Below are 27,015 nucleotides of genomic sequence, written 5' to 3'. Positions count from 1 at the left end.
GTTTCTCAGCAGCAACCAGTATAAAACAAAAATATACACATCTTCACAAAGATAGTGAGGCCAAAAAAAAAGTCTTTATAGCTAAACTCAATAGAAATGCAACAAGTCATACAAAGAATGGCTGAGGGAACTGGGGTCGTTTAGTCTGAAGAAAAGAAGGCTCAGGGTGGACCTTATTGTTCTCTACAACCTCCTGAAGGGAGATAGACACAGGAGATGGCTGGTTTCTTCTGACAAGCAACAAATGATAGAACAAGAGGTAATGGCCTCAAGTTGCACCAGGGGAGGTTTCGGCTGGATATTAGGAAAAAATTCTTCACCAAAAGGGTGATCAGGTATTGGAACAGGCTGCACAGGGAAGAGGTGGAATCAACATCCCTGAAAGTGTTCAAAAACTGTGCAGACGAGGCCCTCAGTGACACAGTTTAGTGGTGAACTTGGCAGTTACCCAACTGTTACCCACCTGGGTAAATGTTGAACTTGATGATCTTAAAGGTCTTTTCCAACCTAGTTGATTTTAGGATTTATTTTGAAGTATGCTACAAGACTGGCACTAGTAAACTAAGGTACAAGAAAACAATGCAAATGTCATGTAATGGAGCCAGAAAACAGCTTCTGTCAAAGTGGTGGTGTTAACTTGTGGTCCCTTAATGATCTTCCCCACCAGGATCTCACCTTGATTGCACACACCTAGCTACAGCAGCAGTTCACTGCACAGACTCTGTGCACAGCTTTCTCTTAGCAAGAACCCTCCAGCATCTAAGCAACTCCACAGACCACCAAGTCTTCATCTTCCAAGTGATGAGAATTAAGAATGCATGAACTTCCACGTTGAGAGTGCTTTTTATTGATTATATGCACCTCACTCTAAGGTGACTTTTCATTTTAAAATTTGAGTAGAATTAACTGTGCTTGTAGGAAGGTAGCACAGTAATTCCAGGTGTGGCAAATGGCTATTGCACATAAATGCAGCTGTCATCAAGAACAGCTTCAGCATCTCTGGCACTTTGCAGTAAGCTGAAAGACTTGGGCAAGGGGCCTTGGTCTGCATGCCACAGGCTCAGTGCAGTCATTTCAACTGGTTAGCCAAGAGAGCAGGTAAACCCTGGCTGTTGAGGTGAGGTGCTCTGACCTGACTGTGTGTGCCACCTAGTGCTGCTTAATTCTGTAGGAACTTCGAAGAGTGCCCCTGCCCAGAAGACAAGGCAAAGGTGACAAGTCCTGTTCTGCTTAGGAGTTTAGCACAGGAGCCTGAACAATTCTCACCAGGTTACACATGAAGATAATGAAAAAAAAAATTGCATTTTTAATAATTTACACATATTTGCCTAGTAGAGTTCATAAAACATGAAAAAATGGAAACCTAGAAAGGAGATTGTTGAGGTCAGAACCAGAGACAGGAGTTTGAAGAGGGCATGTATACACATTGCTATTCAACACTTGTACACTCTTGTGAACTTCATCAAAAAGGGACCTGAATCACATCTGTGTACAAACCTAGCCAAAAGCAACCTGTTGTGTACTTTCAGTTCACAGATATTTTGAAAACCAGCATATTTCTTTTTTAAAAAGAAATGGAAGACAAAAGCAGAAGACCTGCAAACAGATGATAATTTTTGGTCTTACCAAATTTTCACCCTTATTCTCTGGGCTCTGAAACAGACAAAGACCAACAGCAAGCCAAAAATTATCAGCTAGCCATGCCCATATTTTATTAAGTACCGTCTCTGAGCTGATGACACTACCCCAGCTACTCTGCTGTTGCAGAGCTTGCAGCTCACCATAATCCCCAAGCTTTTCAAGAAGTGGGGATTTTGGTAACCTCTGAGTTAAACACTCTTTGTAACTAGAGAAGGCAGACAATCGTCTTTCACACAACTCCAATGCCATGTCACGTTATATGGGCAAAAGGAGGTGGTGTGAATTCAAAGAACAAGAAAGTTGGCTAACATTACTGCAATTTCATGTCAATTAAAATTTGTAATCCAATTTGCCTAATGCTATTTTATTCAGTAACAAAAAGAAACCACATTTATTTCTGTTAGTGTTGTTCACCTTAATGTTAATTATTATCTTTCGGTTTTTGAATTACCTAAATAAAGTTTGCTTGCTTTTTATTTTTCCCCTACAGGTTTTTATATGTATCTTCCCCCTCAGCTGCAACACCCAGCAGGTATGCTAACTCTCAAAATCATCATTTTCCTCTTTTTCTCACTGGAGAAAGATAAGGGTACAACCTGGAAGGCTGTAAAAAAAAGGAGATCGGTTATCTATTCCATTTTGTACAGAACTCAACAAAATTATGACTTGTTCTCAAAGTAGCAGGAACAGAGAACTTCAATTTTGAAGTTCTTAATTCAGCAAATAAACCAGCTCTTCGCCAATGAAATCCATCAAAGGAATCAGGCACAAATTATCATCAAATATGCTAGCAGCTTCTTGTTCCATAACTTTTGTGAGCACAGGACAAGAGAAATCCTTCAAATCCTCCATTCAGTGCAAAACATAATGAAATGCGTTATGTGAGTCCTTACACAAATCCATGAAAGTCAGTTTGGAAGCTCTTCAGCCACAGTTCAGCTTGTGTCTGAAAAGCCATGGAGCACTGCCATACCGGAATAGTTCTCCTGCTCTAAATGTGCTCTTGGACATCAAATAATGGCAAGTTTTCTTTCAAATCTGTCTGTACAGTTTCTGGGTTTCATGTTTTCCTAACTGCCCATTGTCTTCCATCATCAATTCAAACAACCAAAAAAACATAAACCAGACTCCTAAAAAACCTCTCCAGGGAGCCATGCTTCTCAGCTATGACAGAGGCATGGAATGAGCAGAGGGGTGAGTCTGTATATCAGGCTGGACTAACACACTTTCAGCTCTTGTCAGAACAAAGTGCTTTGTTTTGAAAAAAGCACTGTGCTGTATTTTAAACAAAAATTATGCAAATGAGGAATACACTGTTTTTCTGCAAGCTTCAAATGTACTCTTTTAGACCTGGATATGAATATGGATATGCTAACGGCAGACTTCCAAATAGTGTTCCTGTTCATGAGTGCTTGATCATGGGCAAAAAAATCCAATAGGATTAGAACTCAGGGCTCAGCACACAGCCCCAGTATCTGGAGTGATACTATTGATGCTAGACACTAGTAATTTTAGAAGATGGTTTAAAATGTCTGTATGAAATGTGAAATTCAAAGTGAGAGATATAGATTCACCTTAAGACAAGGAAATAGCTATGCCAGGTGAAAAAGCCTGTTTTTAATCCTCAAGAGATTAACAATTTGTTAATATTTTGGTTAAGCATCTAAGAAAAAGGAACAGTTTAGCAAGAGGAAAATTAGAACTACAATCCTAATTAAGCTGGAATCAGAACAACCTGGGAAGTGGAAGTTTTGAAATTTTCAGCTGTATGAAATACAAATAGGTTTAGGGTGTAAAATGAAACACATTATCCCAATCAACCCTACTTCTGATGCCTCAAGTCACAGTTTTTGCATAGGAACTGGTCCCAGGTTACAGTGTTATCCAGTTGATAGGCTTGTATCAGTGTAAGAAATGTTTTGGATTTGAATTTGATTTCTGCTTAGAAGCTTGTTTCATTCCTATTCACCACAAACATTTTCACTGTCTAAATTCTGATGTTGTATAAGTTCTTTCACATTAATCTTACACTGTCATGTGCTGAGGAGGACTTCTAGGTAACTGTGAAAATTGACAATCACTAAAATATTCCATCCCCAGGATAAGACTCAGAGATTATCCAAAACATTGCAACGTAAATCTCTGTGGAGCTGCAGAGACTTATTTGGGAGTGGATAACAAATCAAATGATACCATAATGCAGTATGTGAAGTACAGCAACAGAAAAAGGATGTTACCCAGATTACCTAGTAATTCCTGCTGTGTGAAGTGCTTTGCATTTGTTGGGGTTTTTTCTTCCCCATTCAGTATTGCTCATAGTGTGACAATAATAAATGACTTCTCACAGTACTGCCTTTATGTAATTTACATTCATTAGTGTTAAAGAGCAGGGGACAAGGAGCCTTGGGCAAGGGGGCTAATCATTCTTACCAGCCAAGTGAAACAACAAAATGTTCTACACATAAATATTTCTCCCTTTCCTACCCTCTGGAAAGTCCATAAACATTTAAAAATCCCCAAGAGCTACGTTACAACACCTAAGAACTACTTTGCATGAAATGCTCCATATTTAATTGATATGGGCAGGAGTGCCAGCTATTTAAAATGAGTTCACCAAGAGGAAGTTCACAAAGTCTTGCTTGCCACATCCACACTGCCATTAACAGCTACCCCAAGATGCCCATGGGCCTGACCCGGAATCATCTGAGTTCACCGAGTCCAGGAAAGGGGGTGGAGGAGCCTTTTTGAGAGTTGAGTTTGTGGTTAGAACGAGCCATGGGGGAGCTATTTGCATAGGAGCTATGGCCCTTCCCTACAAAAATCAAGTCAAGAGGAAAGGCACACATTGCACCATGTCAGGCAGTTTTTTTTACTCAGCAGCAGCTGAAATTCTTAGGGAGCTGCAGGCAAAGAAGGAAAGCTCTCAGGGAGCCAAAAGGGAATAGTAATCCCCATTGGCCCTGTGAAATAGAAACCACTTGAAGGCTTATCACAAGAAAATGATAGCCTTTGCAATGGTCTGGAACCAGTTGCTTCAAAGGAACTAGGGGTGGTGCAAAGAAACAATGGCTCTGTGGGGGCACCAGCACAAAATAAACTCCCCAGACAGAACCCTGTAATGGTGCAACATACCCTGCTATTTCCAGCCAAACCTGTCCTCAAGCCAAAGCTGAGGGCTGACTGGCCTGAGGTCTCTGGCAACTCTCCCCAAAACAATCCCAGGAAAACTGTCATGTAAAATGAAAACCCAAAATAACATGCATTGCCAGAACATGTTGCAAAGCCCTCATTGACTTAATGAACTACCTATAAGGAGCACACAGCAAGGTACAGAGTGGCACCAGCACAGACTTTCCACAGCTGATGCAAAAAAAAAAAAAAACTAACAAGGAAAGCTGAAATGTTTTCAGTTGGATTTGTACGATTTATCTTCTCTTCACTGAGTGTTAAGATGAAAAACAAATCCAAAACTAGATTAGAGACCACCACTGGATAAGCAGAAAAATAGTGGAAGAGAGTCATGTCAATATTAAACTAAGTTTACAATTCCTCCACAAAGTAATGCAGTCAAAAGTCATGATAAAAGATGAATCATGTGGAATGCAATAATAAAAATTGTTCACAAGATCATATGCATTGCTATTACAAACAGTACCGAAATGTTAGGCTGGAAATCAGTTAGTCCTTTAACCTGTATTCTGACAATTCAGGATCAAATTAACACATATCGTTTTCTGAAAAAACAGCCTTTCAATAGGTAATCCCTTATTTTGCTTTTTGTAAAGGGGGTTTCCTACAGGCAAAAGGTACTCTGCAGTGTTGCGGTTTGCCAGGTTCTGGTTCCCTAATATACACAGATAGAAACGATAAGTGGATGACATTCCACTCACAGCACACAGGCTGAAACCTGTAACAGCTCAAGCACTAAAAGGAAATGTCAGATATTTTCCCTGGCACATACTAAACTAGCTGAGCTGTGGGCTTGATTTCTTACATCCACTGCAGTGTTTGTATCTCCTTAATTATTTTCTATTTTTATATGTTTGATCATTATATATTTTCCTTAATTGAAAATTCTAGGGAAAAGAAATTAAAACCCGTGAGACTTTATTTCCTGACAAGTATTGTGATGGCATTATTTCCCTCAGAGGCTCAGTTTTAAGCCCAGTGAGCCAGCCAGTTTTTTATGTCATTACATAATTGGCTGTCTCAAAAAGTATAAAAGCATTTGAACAATCTCTAAATTATTTGCCTTTGTGTAGAGTCATATGTCTTGGCAAGACATAACATGATGTGATGTCTCCTTCGCAATCATCTAATTTCACTTTGAAAAACAGCAGGAATTTCTCCAGATTTTCTCTTCTGAGATGTACATTTTCTTGACAGAATTTTCCTGGATTAAAACTCATTACAACCTGAATGGTTTAATTTGCAATATGTTTTAAAGTGCCTTCAATTCCTACTGGTAACTACAAATAATTACACCAAGTTATCCACTTGATTGATTTTCTCAAAGCCTTTTAAGGAAAAGGATCATGGGCAACAGTTTTTTATCTGGTCTCTGAGTCCATTTCACTCACCAGTAATCAGCTCATTTAATATAATTTCGTCCTTTTTATTTCTTAATTTCTTCCCTTTTTTTTTTTTTTTTCAATTGTTAAGAGCATGTTGGAAGTGTAGCAGAAGAGCAAGACATTACAAGAATATTGGAAAACACAATTTACATCTGGAAATGGAAATGACTAGAGAGGAGACTTGGGAGTTTGCGTAGCCTGCACTGGACCCAACATGCTCCAGGAACCTCCCCACCCCAGCTCAAACTATTACTACAATTTGTGAAGGCACAGTCCACTGTCCACCCCGAAGGGCTGCCATGGATCTGTGTCATGGAATGTTTTTGTTGGTTTGACACCAGATGACTCCTCCAGCCTCTCAGCTGTGAAAAGCTAAAGCCAGTTTTAGTGAACTCAACATCTTAATATCAACACTTTAATCCACATCTAGTCCTTGAAGAATATACCGTGCTGGCATCTTCCTCTGTAGGCACTGAGTGAAGGCTCACAACAAGAAGTTACAGAGTGGAGCTGCCCTCTTCTCTGAATATTATTACTTAACTAGTGTTTGATCATACTACAACCCCCAATTGAGTTACTTTAAAATTAATTTGCTGATCACAGTAATACAGCAGCATCACAGCAACCAACACAGCAACTAAAAGCAGCATTTGAAAACTAGAGGACAAGTTGAAGACAGTGCATGCATCCATTTATTTGCACCAAAATAAATCTCCACTGAATATTACTATACGCATGGTGGGTATATCCACCTCGTGAGATCCTGCTGTTAAACATCAGAATCCCATTATGTACTGAAAATGTAAAAGCCCTAACGAATTCTTACTGCACTGTACACATGCACTTTCACAATTATTTTTCACATGTGAGTTTTGCACATAGAAAATTTATTGTAATATATTAGACCTTGATGAAAACTCATCCATAGCTAAGAGAGTAAAAAATGATGAAATGTTATAGTTGTGTGCCTCACATTAAAAAATATCTCCATACTTCTATTAAGCATTGTCTTAAGGACAGAAGCTTACAGTGAACTGTCTGAGTTAATAAATCCATCTCTGCATAATCACTGGAATCACATAGAATCATAGAATCGTTAGGGTTGGAAAGGACCTTAAGATCATCTAGTTCCAACCCCCCGCCGTGGGCAGGGACACCCTACGCTAAATCATATCACCCAAGGCCTCGTCCAACCTGGCCTTGAACACTGCCAGGGATGGAGCATTCACAACCTCCCTGGGCAACCTATTCCAGTGCCTCACCACCCTAACAGGAAAGAATTTCCTTCTTATATCCAACCTAAACTTCCCCTGTTTAAGTTTTAACCCATTACCCCTTGTCCTGTCACTACAGTCTCTAATGAAGAGTCCCTCTTCAGCATCCCTATTGGCTCCCTTCAGATACTACCTTCATAGATGTAACTGCCCACAGAACTTTATACATCTGCATAGCCTCGCACATCAAAGCCTTCCAGGAAACAACGTAGCATCCCATCAGATAAACGTCTTCATTAGAAGTACATGAGCTGCACTTAGGCAGTGCTAATTTTGTGCAGCATCATTTTTTTCTTTTCTTTTGAGCACTTGGTAATATTCTGTGAATACAGTTAATTTATCATTATATATGGTTATATATGTGGACAACATATAACTATATACACTGCATGTAGTTACATATGTGGATAAATGTTTTAAGTGGCCTTAGATTCAATCTTCTCTTCAGTAAACCCTATTACAGTTTGTTTTACGCATTTTATGCCAAAGTGCTGCTGGGTTGTTTTTTTTTCCTTTTTTCTCCTTTGAGAAGTGATTGTATCTGAGGTATGATATGCATCGCCATAACAAAAGACTGAGTTTTGACTACATGACAAAGGAGCATTTGTATCACATCCTGGGTTCAGGTCCTGTATTTAAGCATTTGATACAAACGTATGTTGTATCTGCAGGATCTGTGGACTTCTTGTAGTGACTAAAGGCATCCCACCTTATGAAATGATGCGTTCTCACAAAACATTACAAAACCCTGCTAAGTAGAGCTTACTAGATGGAACAGCAGTTTTTTCACTGTTGTAAATTGATCTGGTAAATGCTTTTGTAGGAAAAAAAGTAAATCTCTTTTTTTACAGAAATTATGCTTTGCTTTCTGTAAGCTGAATGAGAAAAGGGACTAACGAATAAAACTAAATAAACTTCAGTACCCTAAGAGGTGTTTTATGTAAAAAAGCATTATGAGATAACAATTTTCTGTTTCCTTTATCCAGTTCAAATCCTCCTGCTGGAAAGCAATGGAAAATTACAAAGCATGATATTAGCTGCATAACAGCAAGCCAGCTTTCAGCTGCAGAACAAAAGAGTGTGAGACTGGATGAAAGAATTTGCTAAAAGTTAAGCAGGAAGTAGTTAACAGAAAATTCCAGCATCTGCAATGAGGAACATAATATTTGCAAATCTCTGTATGGACAGATTTTCTGTGGAGGTTTTCCACAGAAAGATAGCCTTTTGATTGTTTTGATATACAATGCTTATTATAAAAGGCATAACAGAAGCAATTACCCTAATATGAGTTACAGACATTTTGTGAGAAGATAAAAAGCAGATAAAATGTCAGCTGATGCTTCTTTCTGTAAAGCAGTTACAAAACCCCATGACGTGTTTTTCAGAGCTAACTGTGATCAAATGTCTACATAAGAAATGAAGAACATATTGAGGCTGCATGGGAAAAAATAAAACAAGGGCTCTACTAAAAAAAGGAATCCCAGAGAACTGAATCACAATAGCGGAGTTCACAGTTTAAGTTTGGTAGCCAGCTGCCAATAAAGAAAACTTGGTTTTCTTCAGTCAAGTAATAATGAAAAATATTTTCCATTCTAAGTTCAAATAGGAAGAAAATCTCACAGATGAGTGTATTCGAACAAGGTCTCTGAACAATTCTTTTAAAGAAAAAAAAAATCCATATATCTGATCCAGAGCATGGCTGACAAACTTAACAGCTTGTTTATGGCTTTTTCCTTTAAAGTCACCATAAAAATTAATAAAAAGTCTTGCTGCCTAAAAAAGTGGGACAGGTAGCAGCTAGGATGAAATTTTCAGAGTCAGCCTCTGCCTCAAACTATCATATGGGATAAAAATGTTGTCTTTCATACTCCATTCATCTATACTCCTTGGAAAAAGTTCGTCCTAGAATGCTTTGAGCTGAGTTTAAGTCATTTGGGGCTTGTTTTTCAGGAACTAGTCAGGCAGGACTGAATTTGTGACTACCAAGTTTGCAAATGAGGAAAAGAATAATATTGTCTAATACGCTTCATTGAAAAACAAAACACAATTCTGGAAGCCATTCTGCTGAAGCTTCATTCATTACTTTCATTTAACATAATGTGAATTCATGTCTTGCCACCTCCCAAAACAGAGTTCAACCTTTCTCTGGATAAGGTGGAGATTTTAAATTTTAGCTGTTATTAATAAGCAATTCTTGTATTCTTTTTCTCTCTAGTTTTGTAACAAATTGATGTTTACCACTCACCAAGAAGTGTTCAGATGCCCTATACCCACATTATAATACAGGTAACTGACAAAGAATTTGCAAAGCAAAGAGGCCTACCTGAGAGAAACCTAGCTGTGATGCAGAATAATGAAGTGAACAGGTGTCCTCACTCATTAACCTTTATGTAAAGTCCCTCTTTTCACCTTAGTTTCACTCCAGACTTTGATTCTTAACTGAAGAACTAAGTCAAGAACGTGAGAGGATTAAAACAAAAACTTGGGATACATTAATAAAAACAGAAGCATGGAAAGAGTTAATTGAACAGGGTTTACTCTAAGCAGATGTTAATGATAGAAATGACAGTCTTTCACATTGGAAGGCATTCCCACAAACCCCTATTGGCTTCCAAATAAAACACGAACTGTAGATTTACGTGTTTCCTTCAGTAGCTGGAGTGCAAAAGGTAAGCATCCTTGAAAGAGAGATAAAAAATGGGCCCCAAACTTGTTCAGGTCTTGCTTTAGTTTTTCATGCCCGCCTATTTCTTGTACTATTATTTTTTTTCTTTTTTGGGGGGTGTGGGCTAATTCCAGGAGAACAAAAAACAAAGCCAACAAACAACCCAAACTGATTTGGATGAAAAGGTACACTTCTATTTTCCTAAGGAATGATCAGTGCCCATACTTATCCCAATTATCTTACCTCCCACCTCAATCTCATGCTCTGCGTCTCCCTGAAACAGGTCTATACAGTCAGCCAGAGCCAGTGCACAAGCATTTCTTGCCCAGCACTGTCCATGATATTTTTGCTCAGTGCAAGGCAATCCAGTTCCCAGATCTCACATGCTCTATATTCATACATATTTTTAACTGGAACAAATTTCTTTTGTGTTCCAGACAGTAATACCAAAATTGCAGTAGTCTAGAAACTCCACAAATGAGGCACCTTTGAACTGTGATTTTCCTGGAAAAATAAACAAACTTCCCTTGTTTCAAAACCCAACTAATGGAGACTGCTTTTTTCCCAGCAAAACTGAGGAGTACCATTGAAACTGGGGCCCAAATGACTGAAGCAGCCCATGAGGACACAGAATAAAGAAAAAGAGAACTGGCAGCCCAACCACCTGGCCAGAAATACCAGAGTGTGATTAAATGAAAGTTCAAAGCAACTACAAAACCAAACATTTGTGCTAACACGCTTAAAGATATTGAATTCCTCCTAAGGTCCTTAGATTTTCAAGAACATTTTCAGAACATCCAGAATTATTATCATATCTTTGTACTCACCAGCCTTGGAGTGTGCTTTTGTTTCAAATGCAACATACTAAAACTCTGTGATAGCAAACTTCAGATTGGACACATTTTGCAATAAAATAGCAGAAAAGTACAGACTGAAGAAACAAAACTTGCCCACTTGCCAGGGAATTACTACACTATTAAACATGATGATGATATTCTCACAATCACAAAGGAAGGGAAAACATTCAAAACATATTAAAAAGGCTTAAGCAAAGAGCCCTCCTGATTTGAATTCAGTTTACTCCACGGAACCAGCTGATACAAGGAGTGTCTTGTTTTACTGATGTTCTTTCCATGTGATACACAGATACTATACAACCTATTAGCCGCGCAATTTTTTCTTTTTTTAGAAACTTGAAAATGCAAACAATGGATAGGGAAATAATGTGAGGGTTTTCATTCCATTTTATAAAGTACCTATCGATACTTACTCATGGTTTTGTGCATGTGTCACAAATACCATGTTTTCTTTGGAGGAGAGATACATACTCTATCGATTTGCTGTGACAGGTACATATACTGCATGTCACACCTCACGCTCATGGTGAACCTAAATCCGACAAAGCTCTGATGCAGATCTTTGTAACTACAAATAGAAATATGCCTTTATCATGGAATCACAGAATGGTTTGCATTGAAATGGACATTAAAGATCATCTAGTTTCAGGGACACCTTCCACTACACCAGGTTGCTCAAAGCCCCATCCAACCTGGCCTTGAACACTTCCAGGGATGGGGCATTCACACCTTCTCTGGGAAACCTGTGCCAGTGCCTCACCACCCTCACAGTAAAGATTTTTTTCCTTAATATCTAATCTAAATCTACCCTCTTACATCTTAAAAGACATTATCCCTTGTCCTATCCCTACATGCCCTTGTAAAAAGTCCCTCTCCAGTTTTTTTTTGTCAGCCCAGAGCCTTCTCTTCTGTGGGTTGAACAAGCCCAACTTTGTCAGCCTGTTGTCACAGGAGAGGTGCTTCAGCCCTCAGAGCATCTTTGTGGCCTCCGCTATACTTACTCAAGCAGCTCCATGTCCCTCTTGTGCTTGGGGCTCCAGAGCTGGACGCAGGACTGCAGGGGGCTCTCGTGAGAGCGCAGCAGGGAGGGAGAAGCCCCTCTCTCAGCCTGTTGGTCAAACTCCCTTTGATGCACTCCAGGACCCAGTTGGCTTTCTAGGCTGCGAATGCACATTGCCGGGTCACATGGAGGTTCTTGTCAGCGAACACCCCAGCTGCTCTCAGTCCAGTCTCCACCCAGCCTGTATTTGTGCTCATTTAATGCCATGCATCATCTACTCAATGTTTCATAAAAATACTGGCTGCTCATTAAAGCAGAGATTAAAAGCTCACTTAGCATCTCACTGGGTACTACAAGCAGTCTTCGCAGTCTCATGCTCTCTCTCCAGAATATTCACACCACACTGCTCCATCAGAGCATTTGTTAGTCATGCATATCCTGGATATGACCAGACACCCACTATGCAGGTGAAACTCAGGAGAAGTTAAAATCATCCTGGCATCCAGACAGCTACTCATGCTCTACTTTGTCTCAACTCCAAAGCATATTGTGTCAACTCAGCAGTTAACAGAATAAGCAAGAAAATGTAGCTTTTCTTCTGAAAATGCAATTTTTGCATGGATACTTTAACATATGCCACAAAATCCTTTCACTCATTAAGGACAAAATCTTAACAGGTCTACAACTTAAAGGCAGATTATTTTGTTGTTTTCACCAAATATGAAGCAAAATAAGAATAGTCACATGCCCTCTAAGAACCTCAAGTTCTTAGACCATATAGAAAGAGAGGACAGCTAGAAAACAACAGACAATCAAAAACACATTAAAAAGTCTTAACATTTGTTTATTAGAACAATTTGGTGAGGTAATTTATGAATATGAAGTAGCAATATTATAAACACCTTGTGTTTTTTCCCCCAGAAAATCATAAATCGTACTTCATCTTGTCTTTTAGTTTAGCACGTTTCTGTAGATATATTCAGCTGCCAGATCACATTGAGCTGTCATTCCCATGCATGTGATGGCAAAGTGGGATTTTTTTTTATTGTTTTTTAAGTGTGCGAAGTAATCTGTTAGTACAAGTATTTGTTTAACTCCATTTCTGATAGTTACACCTTGAAATTCTGGGGTTTTTTTCCTGTCTATTATTTAACAGTTTCTAATGACAGCTTAACCTTGCAAAGTTCAGTTACAAAGCACAGCTTTATGTGGCTTGGACTGTAAATTATTAAATTAATAGAGCTTATTCTGAGATAAATTATAATCTAAATAGTAAAAAGAGCAAAAATGAGCTGGATATCATCATTTATCATGTCGTACAATAAGAAACAAACATCCAGCAAAATAGGACAGTAATACTCAGTGAATCCTGCTTCTTTAGAAGTTGTCAAAGACGGGGGGGGGGGGGAACCCAATCTGTATTAGCTTGTAATTCACTATGTATAGAAGTATAATTTCCATCTGCAGTTATTACAAAATGTCCCAGAACAGCAAAGCTGAATTTCAGTTTTGGAGTGCAAATATTTCTGAGGAGAATGTACTAATTTTTCCCACTGAAACATGGCTACATGACAATACTAAGAAAAATAAACTGGGGGGAGTAGGTAATGTATTTGCTGGAAAGATCTTCTTTCTTAGAAATATGTGCTTAAAGGTTGTAGATGCCTTGCAAGAGGACACATGATAGGCTTTACAAAGCTTTCATCTCCCTTCCACAGAAATGCCATCTCTGAAAAATCTTTATTATGAAAACAACGGCAGTTGCCTTATCTTTACAGGGGTCAGTGCAAAAATGGAGTAGCACCAGTGCCATGGGACAACATTTCCGGGATGCTGCTCCACCTCCGCTTCTCTTAGTGGCATTACTGAAGCATGTTGACCCTTATGGGTTGTTGTATCTTCTGCTAATACTATCCTGAAACTTCACCTTAGGGAAGCAATAACCTGATCTCAGGAAAGAAGTGTGAATTCGGTATATTCCATATGTAACCTCTGTATGCAGTTAAACCTGAAATAGAAACAGGAACAAAGAGCTTTCAGAGAATCACCTCCTCCACAAATTTAATCCAATATAAAATTAGCTACACTTGTTCAACAGGCTGCTTTCATTTGGACAAAAGGGTACTTAAAATAACTATTGCAGAAGTAAAAATAACGCTGGTTGTTGGTGGGTTTTCTTGTTGTTTTGTTGTTTTTTTTTTTGGGGGGGGTGTATGTGTGTGGATTTTGGTTTTGGTTTTTTTTTTCAAAGATAGTTTATATGCAAAAAACAAATAAAACAAAACCAAAAAAAAAAGGCATTTGTTGGCTGATGCCTAAAATCTCCACCTGGTGGTGAAATCTGCCACAGCAAATTTAAGAGAAATTCCCGTTCCAACATAGAGCCAGTTCTTTACTATAGACAGTCCCAAAACAACAAGGGGGGAAGGGCAGCCTTCAATAAAAAACAGCACTATCATATTTACCCCATTTTCCATCATCTTGGAAAGCTAAAGAATCCTTCCAGTTATATTGCAGCTATCAGGTGTGTAACTGAAGTTCCTCAACCAAAAACAGACTTGCAGAGAGCTCCTGTTGTACCATATGTAGGGTGGAGTGGAAGGTGAAGTGTGCTGTTTTTTTCAGCTGCAAAAATCGCTGCTTCCTAAGGAGAAGCATCTGCCAAGACTGAAGTTTTGCTCTATTGCTCAGTTTGCACATTGGTTAGTTATCATAATTGAAAACTTTAAGCAATATCAGCTACCTATATCCTCAGGGTACTCCAAACCATAACATAATTAGCACTGTAGTATCATGTTAGGGATAATTCTCTAGCTGCACATAATTAGCTCATTTTTCCCTTTAACACTGCTGGTTCTACACCCTAGAAACATTTTCTGGATTTACATTTTCCTGCTTACCTTATTAAAATGTAGTATCTCACCTAGTAATTTCAGTAAAGATTTATTACCTAACAGCATCAATAAAAACTTTGTAAAACAGAATAAAATCATTGTAAAATGGACATTTAAAATCTACCAAGCAAAACCCTTGATCTACAGCATTGTGCTTACTACATATCCCTTTCTATACTCTATTCCACTGGACATTACCAGTGCTTTGTGTTAGTCAATTTGGCTAATGACCCCTCATAGTGCAAAAACAAAACATTCCCCTTTCACACTTGATAAGTCTGAGTAACAGTTACAAGACTTACAGGTAGCTGCAACCTGCAGCGACTTATGCTTTACATAGGAACAGGCTGCCTACAGCTATCCTCTGCTTCAAGTGTATGACCAAAGCCAGTAGTTTTCTTACACATACGCATATAAATATATAATATGAGCCTTTTCCTATGCCAGAAGGATCGTGTGATTACAGACTTTCGTGCACTATCGTCTAAAACATCTAGGATGACCTCCTGCTGATGTATACAAATTATTCACTAACCACAACACAGCTCTTCTGGGCCAAAAAATGAGATTTTGTTTAAACTGGACCAAATCCACTTTCTGTAAAGTCACCGATTTGCAATTTTAAACACCATCAGCTTTGAACCTCAAAAGATACCGCTACTGAAACAGCAATGGATTTTTTTGTTGTTTAATACTGACATTGAGAGCGAAAGTACAAGCAATGGGAAGACTGCAGCAAGCCCCCAGCACCACGCTGTAGAGAATTACACAACTGCCTTACATCCTACTTGTTTCATAAGACATTTTCCACACGCAATGAAGATTAAAAATAGTAGTAGAGCGTACTGATTAAAAAATAAATAACCTATGACAAAAAGGTAAAGCATCTTCAAATGGCAAAATCTGACGGAAATGAGCAAAGATTTGCTTACAAAGCGACTATACAGAGCAGCGGGGGGGGGGGGGGGGGGGGGGTATTTTAAAGCAAAAGTGCCGGCAGAGAAGTCACTGGTGATTTGAAAATAAGATGCCCAATAACGGGATTTGGTATCATCATAAACATACCTAGAAATAAATACATTCAGTATTCCTTTCTAATCCCCCTCTCCCCATACATCCATTTGCAACACAAGAGTCTTGCAGTGAGCCTCCTTCCATACATATGGGGAAAAACAGTCTTCCAACCACTTGTTTAACGTACATATTAAAATTACCTCGTTAACAAGCTAACCCCCACGTTCCCCAAAGTGCTCAATGATATGTCATACTGGGGGGCACCCGGAGGTCAGCAGGATACTAATGGCACGGTGCCTTTTGCCCATTAGATTTCTCCTGCAGGGTGACAGTTTTTTTCAGTCAGAAAAGCGCATTTTCTCCCGGGAAAACGGGGCGACAGCGGGCAGGTGCGAGAACAGGCATTAAGAAACATTACCGGGAAAAGTCGTAGTTTGGGGGGAGAGGAGGGAATAGGGGGTGGTATTTCAGCACCTCTCTAGACACCACGCACCTGTGTCGCTCGGCACAACGCCGGCCGCCGAGAAGCGCCGTCAGCCCTGGGGAGCCCGTGGGTGGCTCCCGCCGCCCTGCCCTGAGGAGACGCCGGCGGCGGCGGCGATGGGTACAGGGCAAGCCCGGTCGCTGAGGAGCCGCCTCCCCAAAAGAGCCTCCCACCTCTTCCCCAAAGCCACCGGAGACTCAAAAGGGGCGGGGGCTCCCGACAGGGTCCTCCACTACCCCCAGGGGCTCCCCTCAGCCCTCCGAGGCTCCCGGCTGGCAGACCGCGACCCGCCGCGGAGGAGGCTTAGCCGAGGTAAGAGGACGGGGCCTCCACATGCTCGCCGCCACCTCAAGCGCCCCCCGCAGCAGCATGACGGCATCCCGGGGGCGGGGCTCACTGCAGGTGGCAGAGGGCGGTGGCGGGGCGGGCAGGCACGAAGCGGCGCGAAATATCCCATTTCGTGGTAGTTTCCTGAGGGCGGACGGACAGCCAGTGACTCACTGGCGGCGCCAGGCATAAATAGGCGGGCGCCTACCTGGGAGCGGCATTGGGCTCTCGGCGCCGAGCACCCGCAGAGCTTGAGACACAGCAAGAGCCCCCGCCACAGCCCCGCCTGGAGATGATCCTACCCTGCGCCCTGGTGGCTGTCCTCCTCGCTGCCAGCCACGCAGGTGAGTCCCCTCCTTCCCCTCACGGGGGCAGGAGCGGGTCCGGCGCCGGGTGAATCTTGATCTAAGCCATCGATGAGCGTTTCTTTTCGGCTGCGAATGAATTAATATTTGTAAGGTTTTTCTAATGTTCTGTAGTCTCTTGTGATTTCTCCTGTGCTTGCTATATAGTAGAAAGTATGTTAGGCCTCTTGCTGGATAATCCAACGCTTCTGAGGATATTTACTATTGCCAGGAAACAAACTCCTATGCTTTTGCTAATAACCCTTACCTGTAGCAGCTTAAAGGCTAGGGTGAATCGTTGTGCGGTCTCTGTCTTCCCAATAAACATTGAACTTCAGGGTATTGCCTACCTAAGTTTGATAAGTTATCTTAGTGAGATAAGAATACTGGTATAAGGATATAAAATGCTAATTGGAGCATTTGGTTTCATTCTAGCCAACCCTTGCTGCTCAAACCCTTGTCAGAACAGAGGAGTATGTATGACAACAGGATTTGATCAGTATGAATGTGACTGTACAAGGACGGGGTATTATGGGGAAAACTGTACAACACGTAAGTATCCTAAATCTCTCTTCATGGAATTGAAATTTGATAATTAAATTCCAGTATTGCAGGTCATCCTCAATAGCTAATTTACAATAATCTTTTCATTAATGCTCACAGCGGAATTCTTCACGTGGCTGAGGCTGACATTGAAACCTTCACCAAACACTGTCCACTACATCCTCACCCACTTCAAAGGAGCCTGGAATATCATCAACAACATACCTTTCTTACGGGATGCTATTATGAGATATGTATTAACATGTAAGTATGAGTTCTCTCTTCTAGTCCTCTTAACTGACAGAAGTCATTCCTAGAGCTCCAGGGTGATTGATTAGTCTGTATATAAAGTCAGCAACCTAAATCGCACTGAAGTAAAAGCACTCTATTCAACTTGAGACTCCTGCATGATGCAGATTTGTATGAAACATGCTTTGAAATGGTGATGCATTTTGCTCTGATCTCTAATAGAATTCAGGATTTTGCTAGCATAAACTTTGCACTAAATTACTCATGTTAATTGCTGGATTCAGTGGATAATCAGAGACTCAGTACTGTTATTCAGCAGCTGTAATCCCATTTACCAGCAGTAGCAGATATGTGTGGAATTTCTCAATGAATGCAGCTGCTTCCAGAATACATGGAAAAGATATGGCCTTGTGACTTTTTGAGACTAAAATACAGCTTGCGGAGGGGGGGTGGGACCAAACAAACCAACAAACAACCAAGCAATTTTTTTCATTTTCTTTTTCAGCAAGATCACATCTAATCGACAGCCCACCAACTTACAATAGTGATTATAATTACAAAAACTGGGAAGCTTATTCCAACCTTTCCTATTACACAAGAAGCCTTCCACCAGTAGGACTTGACTGTCCAACACCAATGGGTGTGAAAGGTAAGGAAAAAACCAAATGCATAATGTTCACTTCTAGGAATTTCAATTTATCTTATCTTGGAAAATACCATGAGTTCTGCTTTTTATAGCCTTCTTTCAGTGCAGGTTACTGTAAGAATAGCCATTGGTTTGGATACACTGTGTAAAGATGTAAAAGATAACTATGTTGGCTCTCACTGCGTTACATGTTAAAACTGGGGAATTCAGAAGTTTCAAACAAAATCAAGAAAGTAATCATAGAGAAGCAGATAATTCCTCTCATTTTAATGCTGCTATCCCTTGATAATATATTGACAGTTTTAAGCCTTTTTGTTAGGAACAAAATTATGTATTGCATAAACATAGTTGTCTGGAATATTTCACTATTTCTTGCAGGTAAGAAAGAGCTCCCAGATTCAAAGCTGATTGTGGAAAAGTTTTTGCTAAGGAAAAAATTTATTCCTGACCCACAAGGCACAAATGTGATGTTCACATTCTTTGCCCAACACTTCACTCATCAGTTCTTCAAGACGGACCACAAGAAAGGACCTGGCTTCACCAAAGGTCTCGGCCATGGGGTATGATCATAGCTCTGTAACTTGAACACAGCACTTTAGCGTTGTAGCTGCTCAGTGGCAATAAAGGTCTATCTTGCAGGTTGTCAGGGTACACAAACACTAGTGCACATACTCTGCAGCACTGCTTGCCAGAATCTAATGGCTTTATCCCCTCTGTAGTTTCTGCTTAGGCAAAATTCCAGCACTTGATAACATCTTGTCCTGGGTCAGAACCACTTATGTAAAGCACATGGTTCTGGTTAAAATATCTGCATATTGATCTTTGACTTTTTTATTATTCCCAAGATTCTGCTATCACCTAAAGCATGTTAGATCTAGTGAGTATCTAGAACTTCTCGGTTGCAAAGAGCTGTACCCAGCACTGTAAAGTATGTTGTCTGCTGCTAATCAAAGAGACTTAGTTTAAAAAGAACTTCAAAAGCAGACTTGGTTTAGGATCTTTATCTATAAAACAGGCAAACTTTGGACAAAGAGTTCTTCAGTATAAGCAATGTGTATGTCTGAGACAAAGCAATAAAATATGTGTGTATATAAAGACCTTTCTGCATAATAGAAAGCTGCCAACACTTTAAACAGAGTCCTTTTTAAATCGCCAATCAATTTAAAAACTTGCTGTTATGCAGAGATGGCTATAGTTGCCAGGAAATAATTTGGCTTCATCTTAAATATCAGTGCGTGATACTTATAAGGTGGTAATAATAATATAATTAAAGGGTAAACATCTAAGAGATGAACTCCTATTGGCATCCATAGAAGTGGGACGTATACTAAAATAGCAAGAAATGTGAGCTGGCTTCATGTTGCAAATGATTTTATTTTATAGGTTGACTTAAACCATATTTATGGAGAGACTCTGGAGAGGCAACTTAAACTGAGACTTCTGAAGGATGGAAAGTTAAAATACCAGGTATGTCTTATCTCAGAATCCCTGCCTTCTTACTGCATGACATGTACTTAAAACAAGTGCTCTGTGCATGGCTGATCTAAAGAGTAAGCCTCAAGTTGGTAGTAACAGTCAACACAAGTTAACTCATAGCGTCATGGCTTACAAGTCTCTTGTTCTTTCTCCCTACCTCTGGCAGATGATTGATGGAGAAATGTATCCACCAACAGTGAAGGACACTCAGGCAGAGATGATCTACCCTCCTCACATACCAGAACACTTGCAGTTTTCTGTTGGGCAGGAAGTGTTTGGTTTGGTTCCAGGCTTGATGATGTATGCTACAATATGGCTGAGGGAGCACAACCGGGTCTGTGACATCCTGAAACAGGAGCACCCTGAGTGGGATGATGAGCAGCTTTTCCAGACTACTAGACTCATATTGATAGGCGAGTGTCACTTCTACTACATGCAACTCTAACCTTCTCTTGTGCATGACAATTCTACCTGTTATCTACTACAGATGCAGTAGGTGTAGTAAGAGGCAAAGCTATTACTCAAACTGGCACATGAGGGCATGCATCTGAGGCTGCCTGACCTGTCACTGGGACTGTATTGAGATACAGTTTCCTCCTGTATAGCTATATTAAAGAGAGAACTGAATAAAACTGAGCTAAGTGATACTTAATTCCCTTATCAAATGGAAACAGAACTGAAAGCTGTGAAAAAGCAGGAAGATAAGGCTCATTTCTCAGAGAAAGCATGTAAGGCTAGGTGACCTCAGTTTCTTGGATCTTGTGGGGGGTTTTTTTGTGTTGTTTGGTTTTTTGCTGTTAGTTTTTGTTTGTTTTTTTTTTTTTCCCTTGGAGTTGAGTCAGTTCAGGTATGCTTTAAAAGAACAGCTGTGTTTGTTTAATGTTCAGGAAGTTGTGTAAAATGTAATTCTACATATTTGTCTGTCTGTTCAGTGGTATTTAGCCTTCTGCACATTGTGATGTACAATAAGCTTGAAAAGACTTTGCCCAAACTGACTGAAACTGTAAACCAAGACAGTGCTATTAAGCAGCTCAGAAGCTGACAGTTGCTTTTAGATACCAACTTTCTTCGTTATCCCCTAAATCCACCCTAGAGAGTATTGTATAACTGAACACAGTGTAGATACTGATGTGTGCTGTTCTGTGGAACATACAAGGAAGTGTGTCTGGGGTGAGGGAAGCAGCCTGTAGAAAATGCTTCTCTACCACAGCAAAAAAAAATTTGGAATCTTAAAGTACTGCTTCACCCCTTAATCATGTAAACTAGATGAATTCTTTTCTGGAACAGACAACAATGTTGAAGAGTGTGTTACCCTGCTCATTATAGGTCTGGAGGGTTTTTTTAAGAACGGTTCAGAAATGGTATTTTCTCTGAGCAGAGGAATCATCTAAATTTTGTGAGGCAATTGGTACCAATGTCCTCCTCTGTTTCATTGCCCAACAGGAGAAACAATCAAGATCGTTATTGAGGACTATGTACAACACTTGAGTGGCTACCACTTCAAACTCAAGTTTGATCCTGAGCTGCTGTTCAACCAGCGATTTCAATACCAGAACCGAATTGCAGCTGAATTCAATACTCTCTACCACTGGCACCCACTTCTGCCTGACACTTTCCAAATACATGACCAGGAGTACACTTTCCAGCAGTTCCTCTACAACAACTCCATAATGCTGGAACATGGTCTTTCCCATATGGTGAAATCTTTCTCCAAGCAAAGTGCTGGCAGGGTAGGTACTCTCTCAAGTTGCTAGTGAACTAACAGAGATGTAAACTAGGGGTGGGACAAGGGGGTAAGATAAAGCTATCAAAAACTGATACTATAAAGGCACAACTTCATCATCACTCTTACTGGGAGATCTTACTACTTTTCATCTCTATTAAATAGGTTGCTGGTGGGAAAAACGTTCCTGCTGCAGTACAGAAAGTAGCAAAGGCTTCAATTGACCAAAGCAGACAAATGAGATACCAGTCCTTGAATGAGTACAGGAAACGCTTCATGTTAAAACCATTCAAATCATTTGAAGAACTTACAGGTAACAGTGTTCATCCTTTCTAACAAACAAGGGCTCTCTTCTTAAAATGGCCAACAGAGTCCTACAGTGTTGTTACTGGCTTGAGCAGGACAGTCTTGCAAGGAAAATAGGATTTTTCCACTTATGTTTTTTACTAATCAATTACAGGAGAAAAAGAAATGGCAGCGGAACTGGAAGAGCTTTATGGAGACATTGATGCTATGGAGCTGTACCCAGGCCTTCTTGTAGAAAAGCCACGACCAGGTGCCATCTTCGGTGAAACAATGGTGGAAATTGGAGCACCATTCTCTCTGAAAGGACTCATGGGAAATGCCATCTGCTCCCCTGAGTACTGGAAGCCTAGCACCTTTGGTGGAAAAGTTGGATTTGAAATAATCAATACTGCATCCTTACAGAAGCTCATCTGCAACAATGTGAAAGGCTGTCCCTTCACAGCTTTCCACATCTTAAATCCTGAACCCACAGAGGCAACTATTAATGTTAGTACCTCAAAAACAGCAATGGAAGACATCAATCCCACAGTACTACTGAAAGAACGATCTACTGAGTTGTAAAAATCCATCTATTTATTTATTTAACTATATAATTTATTCTATTTATGGCTTAAAGTGTCTTTTTAAAAAAGAGGGGGGAAAACCCCCCAAAAACTTGAGCATCTTCATTCTGGGGGTTGCCCTAGATGCCTTACTCGGTAAAGCTTCTACTTACAAAAGGGATTTTCTGTGTTTGAGCTCTACAGTGCTGAATCCCTTGTTTAAAGTCTTCTGTAACAGAACTATGTATTCCAAAGTGGACAAAGGTTCCAACTTTTTTTTATGTTGTTTTAATACTTGACAAAGAGTGTTAGTGGGGTTTTTGTCTCTTCATTGATAGGTCACATAACACTACAAAAGCAAGTTACTGCCTCAGCAACTTCTTACACAGGCCATTGAACTAAAAGTACAAGAAAAAATTGCCTTAATGAAAACTGCCATAAAAGATTATGAATTCAATATCAGCACTCAAAGATTAACAAATGTACATATACTCGAGACTTAATCATGTCAAGTCAGAAAATGCGTTGCATTCATTGTTGATACTACCTCTCCCTTATTGCAAATAAGGCACTTTGTATAGTAACTTATGTTTGGTTTTATGTGTAAATCTATTTTCATGTGGCATTATACTTTTTTTAATTTATTTAAAGAAAATGGAACTTCTTTTGTATACTACTTGTTCTTGAAGCATATGTCATAGATGTATTATTTGTGTAAGAAGATAATAACAGGTACTGAGCTTAGAAATAACTGACTGTCATGCTGCAATACAAGGCTGCTTGTATCTTGCTTCAGATGTTTTATCATGCAAGCTTGGGGAGGTCTTAAACTTAGTCCAAATTATTGGTATTCTTTTTGTAGCTGTAGTTATCTGGTCTACTTGATAATACAATTTTGATCTTTGTCACTTTAAGGACAAATGAACAGTATGGCTTTAGATAAGGATGTGACTATAGTATAGCTTTTAGTACCCAAACCCCAGATTCTTGGGGAATAGTGAAAAACTGAGAAGCTGTGTAAAGTCGCACAGCAGAGAAATGAATATAGAGTAGGTCTAGCAAAACTTCAAGGCACCAAGACTTGAAGGTAGCTTATATCTATGTACACAAGCTATATTTGTGACTTACAGTTGTATTTACTGGGGGGAAGAGGGATAATGTTTTGGTTATATCTTATAAACAAAGGCATTTTAAGTGACTTAAGCTTATTTAAAGCTGGCTAGCTAGCACAGAATCTCCTAGACATATTTGTCCTGATCCAGCACTAAACTATGTAGTCCTGCCTGGGTACATAAGGAGCTACACAGGTTCTTGTACCACCACTTTAAACTTTGCATGTAAGGGTATTTTTTTTTTTTTTTTCTAATTTCTAGAGAGGAAATGTAGAAGATGATCCTCCCCTAAAAGCAGCTTGGGAACTATAGATAAAAAGAAAAGTCACTTCAGACTGGAATAGAGCAGCACCCCGCTATTATGTGCCTCTGCCCAAAATTTCTTGACTACTTCTGGAAAAGGACTTGAGTTTTTATATTTCACATGAATCTCTCAAACATTTCTAGAGGCTTGTATGTTGTAATGGCTATGGCAGTAGTATAGTTTGACTGTGACTTCTGTTTCTGTTCATTTATTTAAAGAGGCCAATTACCTTTTGATGTGTAAGTTTGTAATTTTTAGTGTGAATAGCTGAATCAAGATCTCCTGTAGCAGTCAGTACAAGTGACTGATTTGAGGTGGTCTTTGGTATGAATGCTTTGAGAGAAAGAAGGTCATTTGTTTTCCTTCTTCTGTTTGAAGCATGAAGAAGGGAAAATTTTCAATAACCTTGTATTAAAAGGTGGTTAGTACTGTATTTGCTCATAAGTGAAAACTGCTTGGACACTTGATAAATATGTAATTATTATTCAGATCCGTCTCTGGAACACACTTCAGAGCACCCTTCTATTAGTAACAAGGAAAAGTGTTTGGCTTAGAGTCAAAGGGAGGCGAGTCTGGACAGATCTAGTTATTTTAGGGCATGTAATAGAGGAATTCCTCAGACCATGTAATTTGAGTTAAGTTATAAGCTGCTTCAGAACAGAATCATGTTCACTGTGTTTTGTACTCTGCAGCCACATTTCAACAGTCACTCATCTTTGACCCAACCTGCTGGGTTTGGCTGGGTTCAAGTTGCTTATGATAAATATGTATGTTTGAGATTATTTATTTTAAAAGTCTGTGAATTGTTTTTCATTTTATTTTTGTAGGACAATAATGTTTTTAAAATGCAATTGTTTATATAAATAAATTGAAAACATTTCCTGTATGGGCTTATTTGTGTGTGATTTCCTTCAGCCGTATTTAGTATGAAATAATTCTTTCACTTTATTTGCCACTCAGGATTAAATGGGGAATTCTAGGCAATTAAACAGCATTAAATTATCTTGTATAAATTCTCAGATCTATGTGCCTGTAACTTAGATCATCCAAATATGTTGTCTAGGGTTTTTCCTTTTCACTGGTAACCAACGGGCAGGATTTCACTATGACAGAGTTAGAGAAGCCAGCTGCTATACCCCAACAGTGAAGATGCCACCATTGGTGCCTCTTGAGGATGTAGGTGATTTAGAGGGGAAGTACAATATCAGAAATGCACAACAGCAAGTTCGTGTAACCAACCTGCCTTTACCACTCTAGGTGCTAAGACTTTCCTAAGTCAGAACAGGCCGTAGATCTTTCTCTTCAAGCTTAGCATGCTTCATGAGGTGAAACCACTTCAGCATACAAACAACCACTGCACAAGTCCTTTGCACTTGAGTGAGTTTTCAGCAGTGGTAGCTTGTCCCTGTATTCAGACAGGAAATTCTGAAGCTGTGACATCCACTTCTTCACTGACTGCTTTCCTTTTACATAAGGGTCCTGCTTTGTTATCATCATCACAGTTACTGGCTAACTTTGCAGAGTCATGCAAGCTAGAAAGATGGGCAGTGGGGTTAAGAGAAGCAGTGGTGTGCTTAATAAAATAACAGAGGCAGGAATTGCACGAGTTGGTGCAATATGTTCCTCTTGTACAAGGAGCATCTCCAAGGTCATCAGTTTCTTCCTTATGTTTTCATCTCTGATAAGGAATGAGGGGAAGCTATGAAGAAGACAACTGAGGGGATTATGCACTTTGTACTGTTTCAGTCATCTCCTACCACCTCCACCCAGACACCGAACAAATGTCACCTCATGCACCCTTTTGCGCTCAGCTCCCACTATCATCCCATTGTTAACTGTGTCAAATACTCCCCCATCCCACTATCGGTGCCCTGTCCTCTCACAGTTTGTTCATAAGTGATCAGCCCCATAGCCACAGTCCTTCACCCAGAGCCACCTTCCTTCCAGCCACACAAAATGGTCTTTGGTCTAAGGCTCATCCCAGTGACACACAACTTCATATACCCAACAGTACTCCAGCCCTGAGAACATGTAGCTCCTTTCCATCACCACTGTACAGTTCCCTTACTTATTGTACCCAGGAACCTAAACACTTCCAGCTGTTCCCCTCAGCTTAAAACTCAGTCTTCATCACTTCAGTGACCATCTTCAGCTCAAAAAAAAAGCAATGTTTTGAGGACCCTTCCAAGAGCATCACTTCAGTCCCTCACCTGGCTGGATGTGGAGGCTATGGGTGAACAGAGGCATGTGCAGACCATGTATGAGGAATGTGGCTTTTTTTTTTTTCTTTAATAGCCAGCCAACTCTGCTTGACAAGTTAATTCATTTCTTACATGTTTCTTTTTTGAGGGGAAATGGAGAGAGGGAGTGAGCAAAAACAACTTCAGGAGAAGCATGGGTTTGGCTGCTGCTGCCAGCATGGCGAGGCACTGCATGGGGAAGCGTGGCAGCATGAAGGCAGCAGTGAGGTCATTCACAGAGAAGGTGTTTCAGGTGACTGCTACCCTAATTAGGGAAGGGCCAGTCCAGATGGATTCAGCACACGATGGATGAGATAGCTTGATCATGGAGCAGCTCCTCCTTCCCTCTGAGCAGGGGCATGTCCTGATGATACAAAAGGCAAGAATGTTCCTCAGAGGAAACTTGCCCTATGAGATACTTGCTCTCCAACCTGGGCTGAGGTAACTGTTTCACCCAAGGCAATGCAGTAAAGGAGGGGGCCTCAGCATTTAAGTCATGCCCTTGGAGGGGAAGTCCATCAAAGACTACAAGAGCTCTGCGCTTTGGAAGCAGGTAACTATACACCATCACCTTTACCAAGGGCTTTTGCCTTTCATTATTGGCTTGCTTGCCTACTGTGTAAGAGGTCTTTATGGATGCTGAGTCGGAGCCCCGCAGGCATCTGACCAGGATTATTACTTCTGATATGCTCACCGGAGGTGCACTGACTGAAGCACTGATGCTCCCAAGACATCTGCTTCACCTAGATTTCAGGAAGCATTTCTATCACAAGCGGCTTCTGCTTTGCAACAGAATACTC

The 27,015-nt window shown here is 40.1% G+C and overlaps 1 protein-coding gene across 1 annotated transcript; it reads left to right on the top strand.

Moving 5' to 3' along the window:
• The first annotated feature begins 16,846 nt into the window (after positions 1 to 16,846).
• PTGS2 (prostaglandin-endoperoxide synthase 2) lies at positions 16,847 to 24,861 on the top strand. Its single transcript, XM_062606273.1, has 10 exons — positions 16,847 to 17,074; positions 17,510 to 17,626; positions 17,738 to 17,881; positions 18,372 to 18,515; positions 18,891 to 19,072; positions 19,896 to 19,979; positions 20,155 to 20,401; positions 21,432 to 21,718; positions 21,877 to 22,024; positions 22,172 to 24,861. The coding sequence occupies exons 1-10, from the start codon at positions 17,023 to 17,025 to the stop codon at positions 22,576 to 22,578; spliced, it is 1,812 nt and encodes a 603-aa protein (XP_062462257.1). The 5' UTR covers positions 16,847 to 17,022; the 3' UTR covers positions 22,579 to 24,861.
• Positions 24,862 to 27,015: the final 2,154 nt, after the last annotated feature.

Source organism: Pezoporus occidentalis, unplaced genomic scaffold, assembly GCF_034315485.1.
Source record: "Pezoporus occidentalis ecotype Australia unplaced genomic scaffold, CSIRO_AGI_Poc_V1 ctg95, whole genome shotgun sequence".
NCBI lineage: Eukaryota > Metazoa > Chordata > Aves > Psittaciformes > Psittacidae > Pezoporus > Pezoporus occidentalis.
The sequence above is the reverse complement of the archived record's forward strand: the minus strand, read 5'-3'. Positions and strand labels throughout refer to the sequence as shown.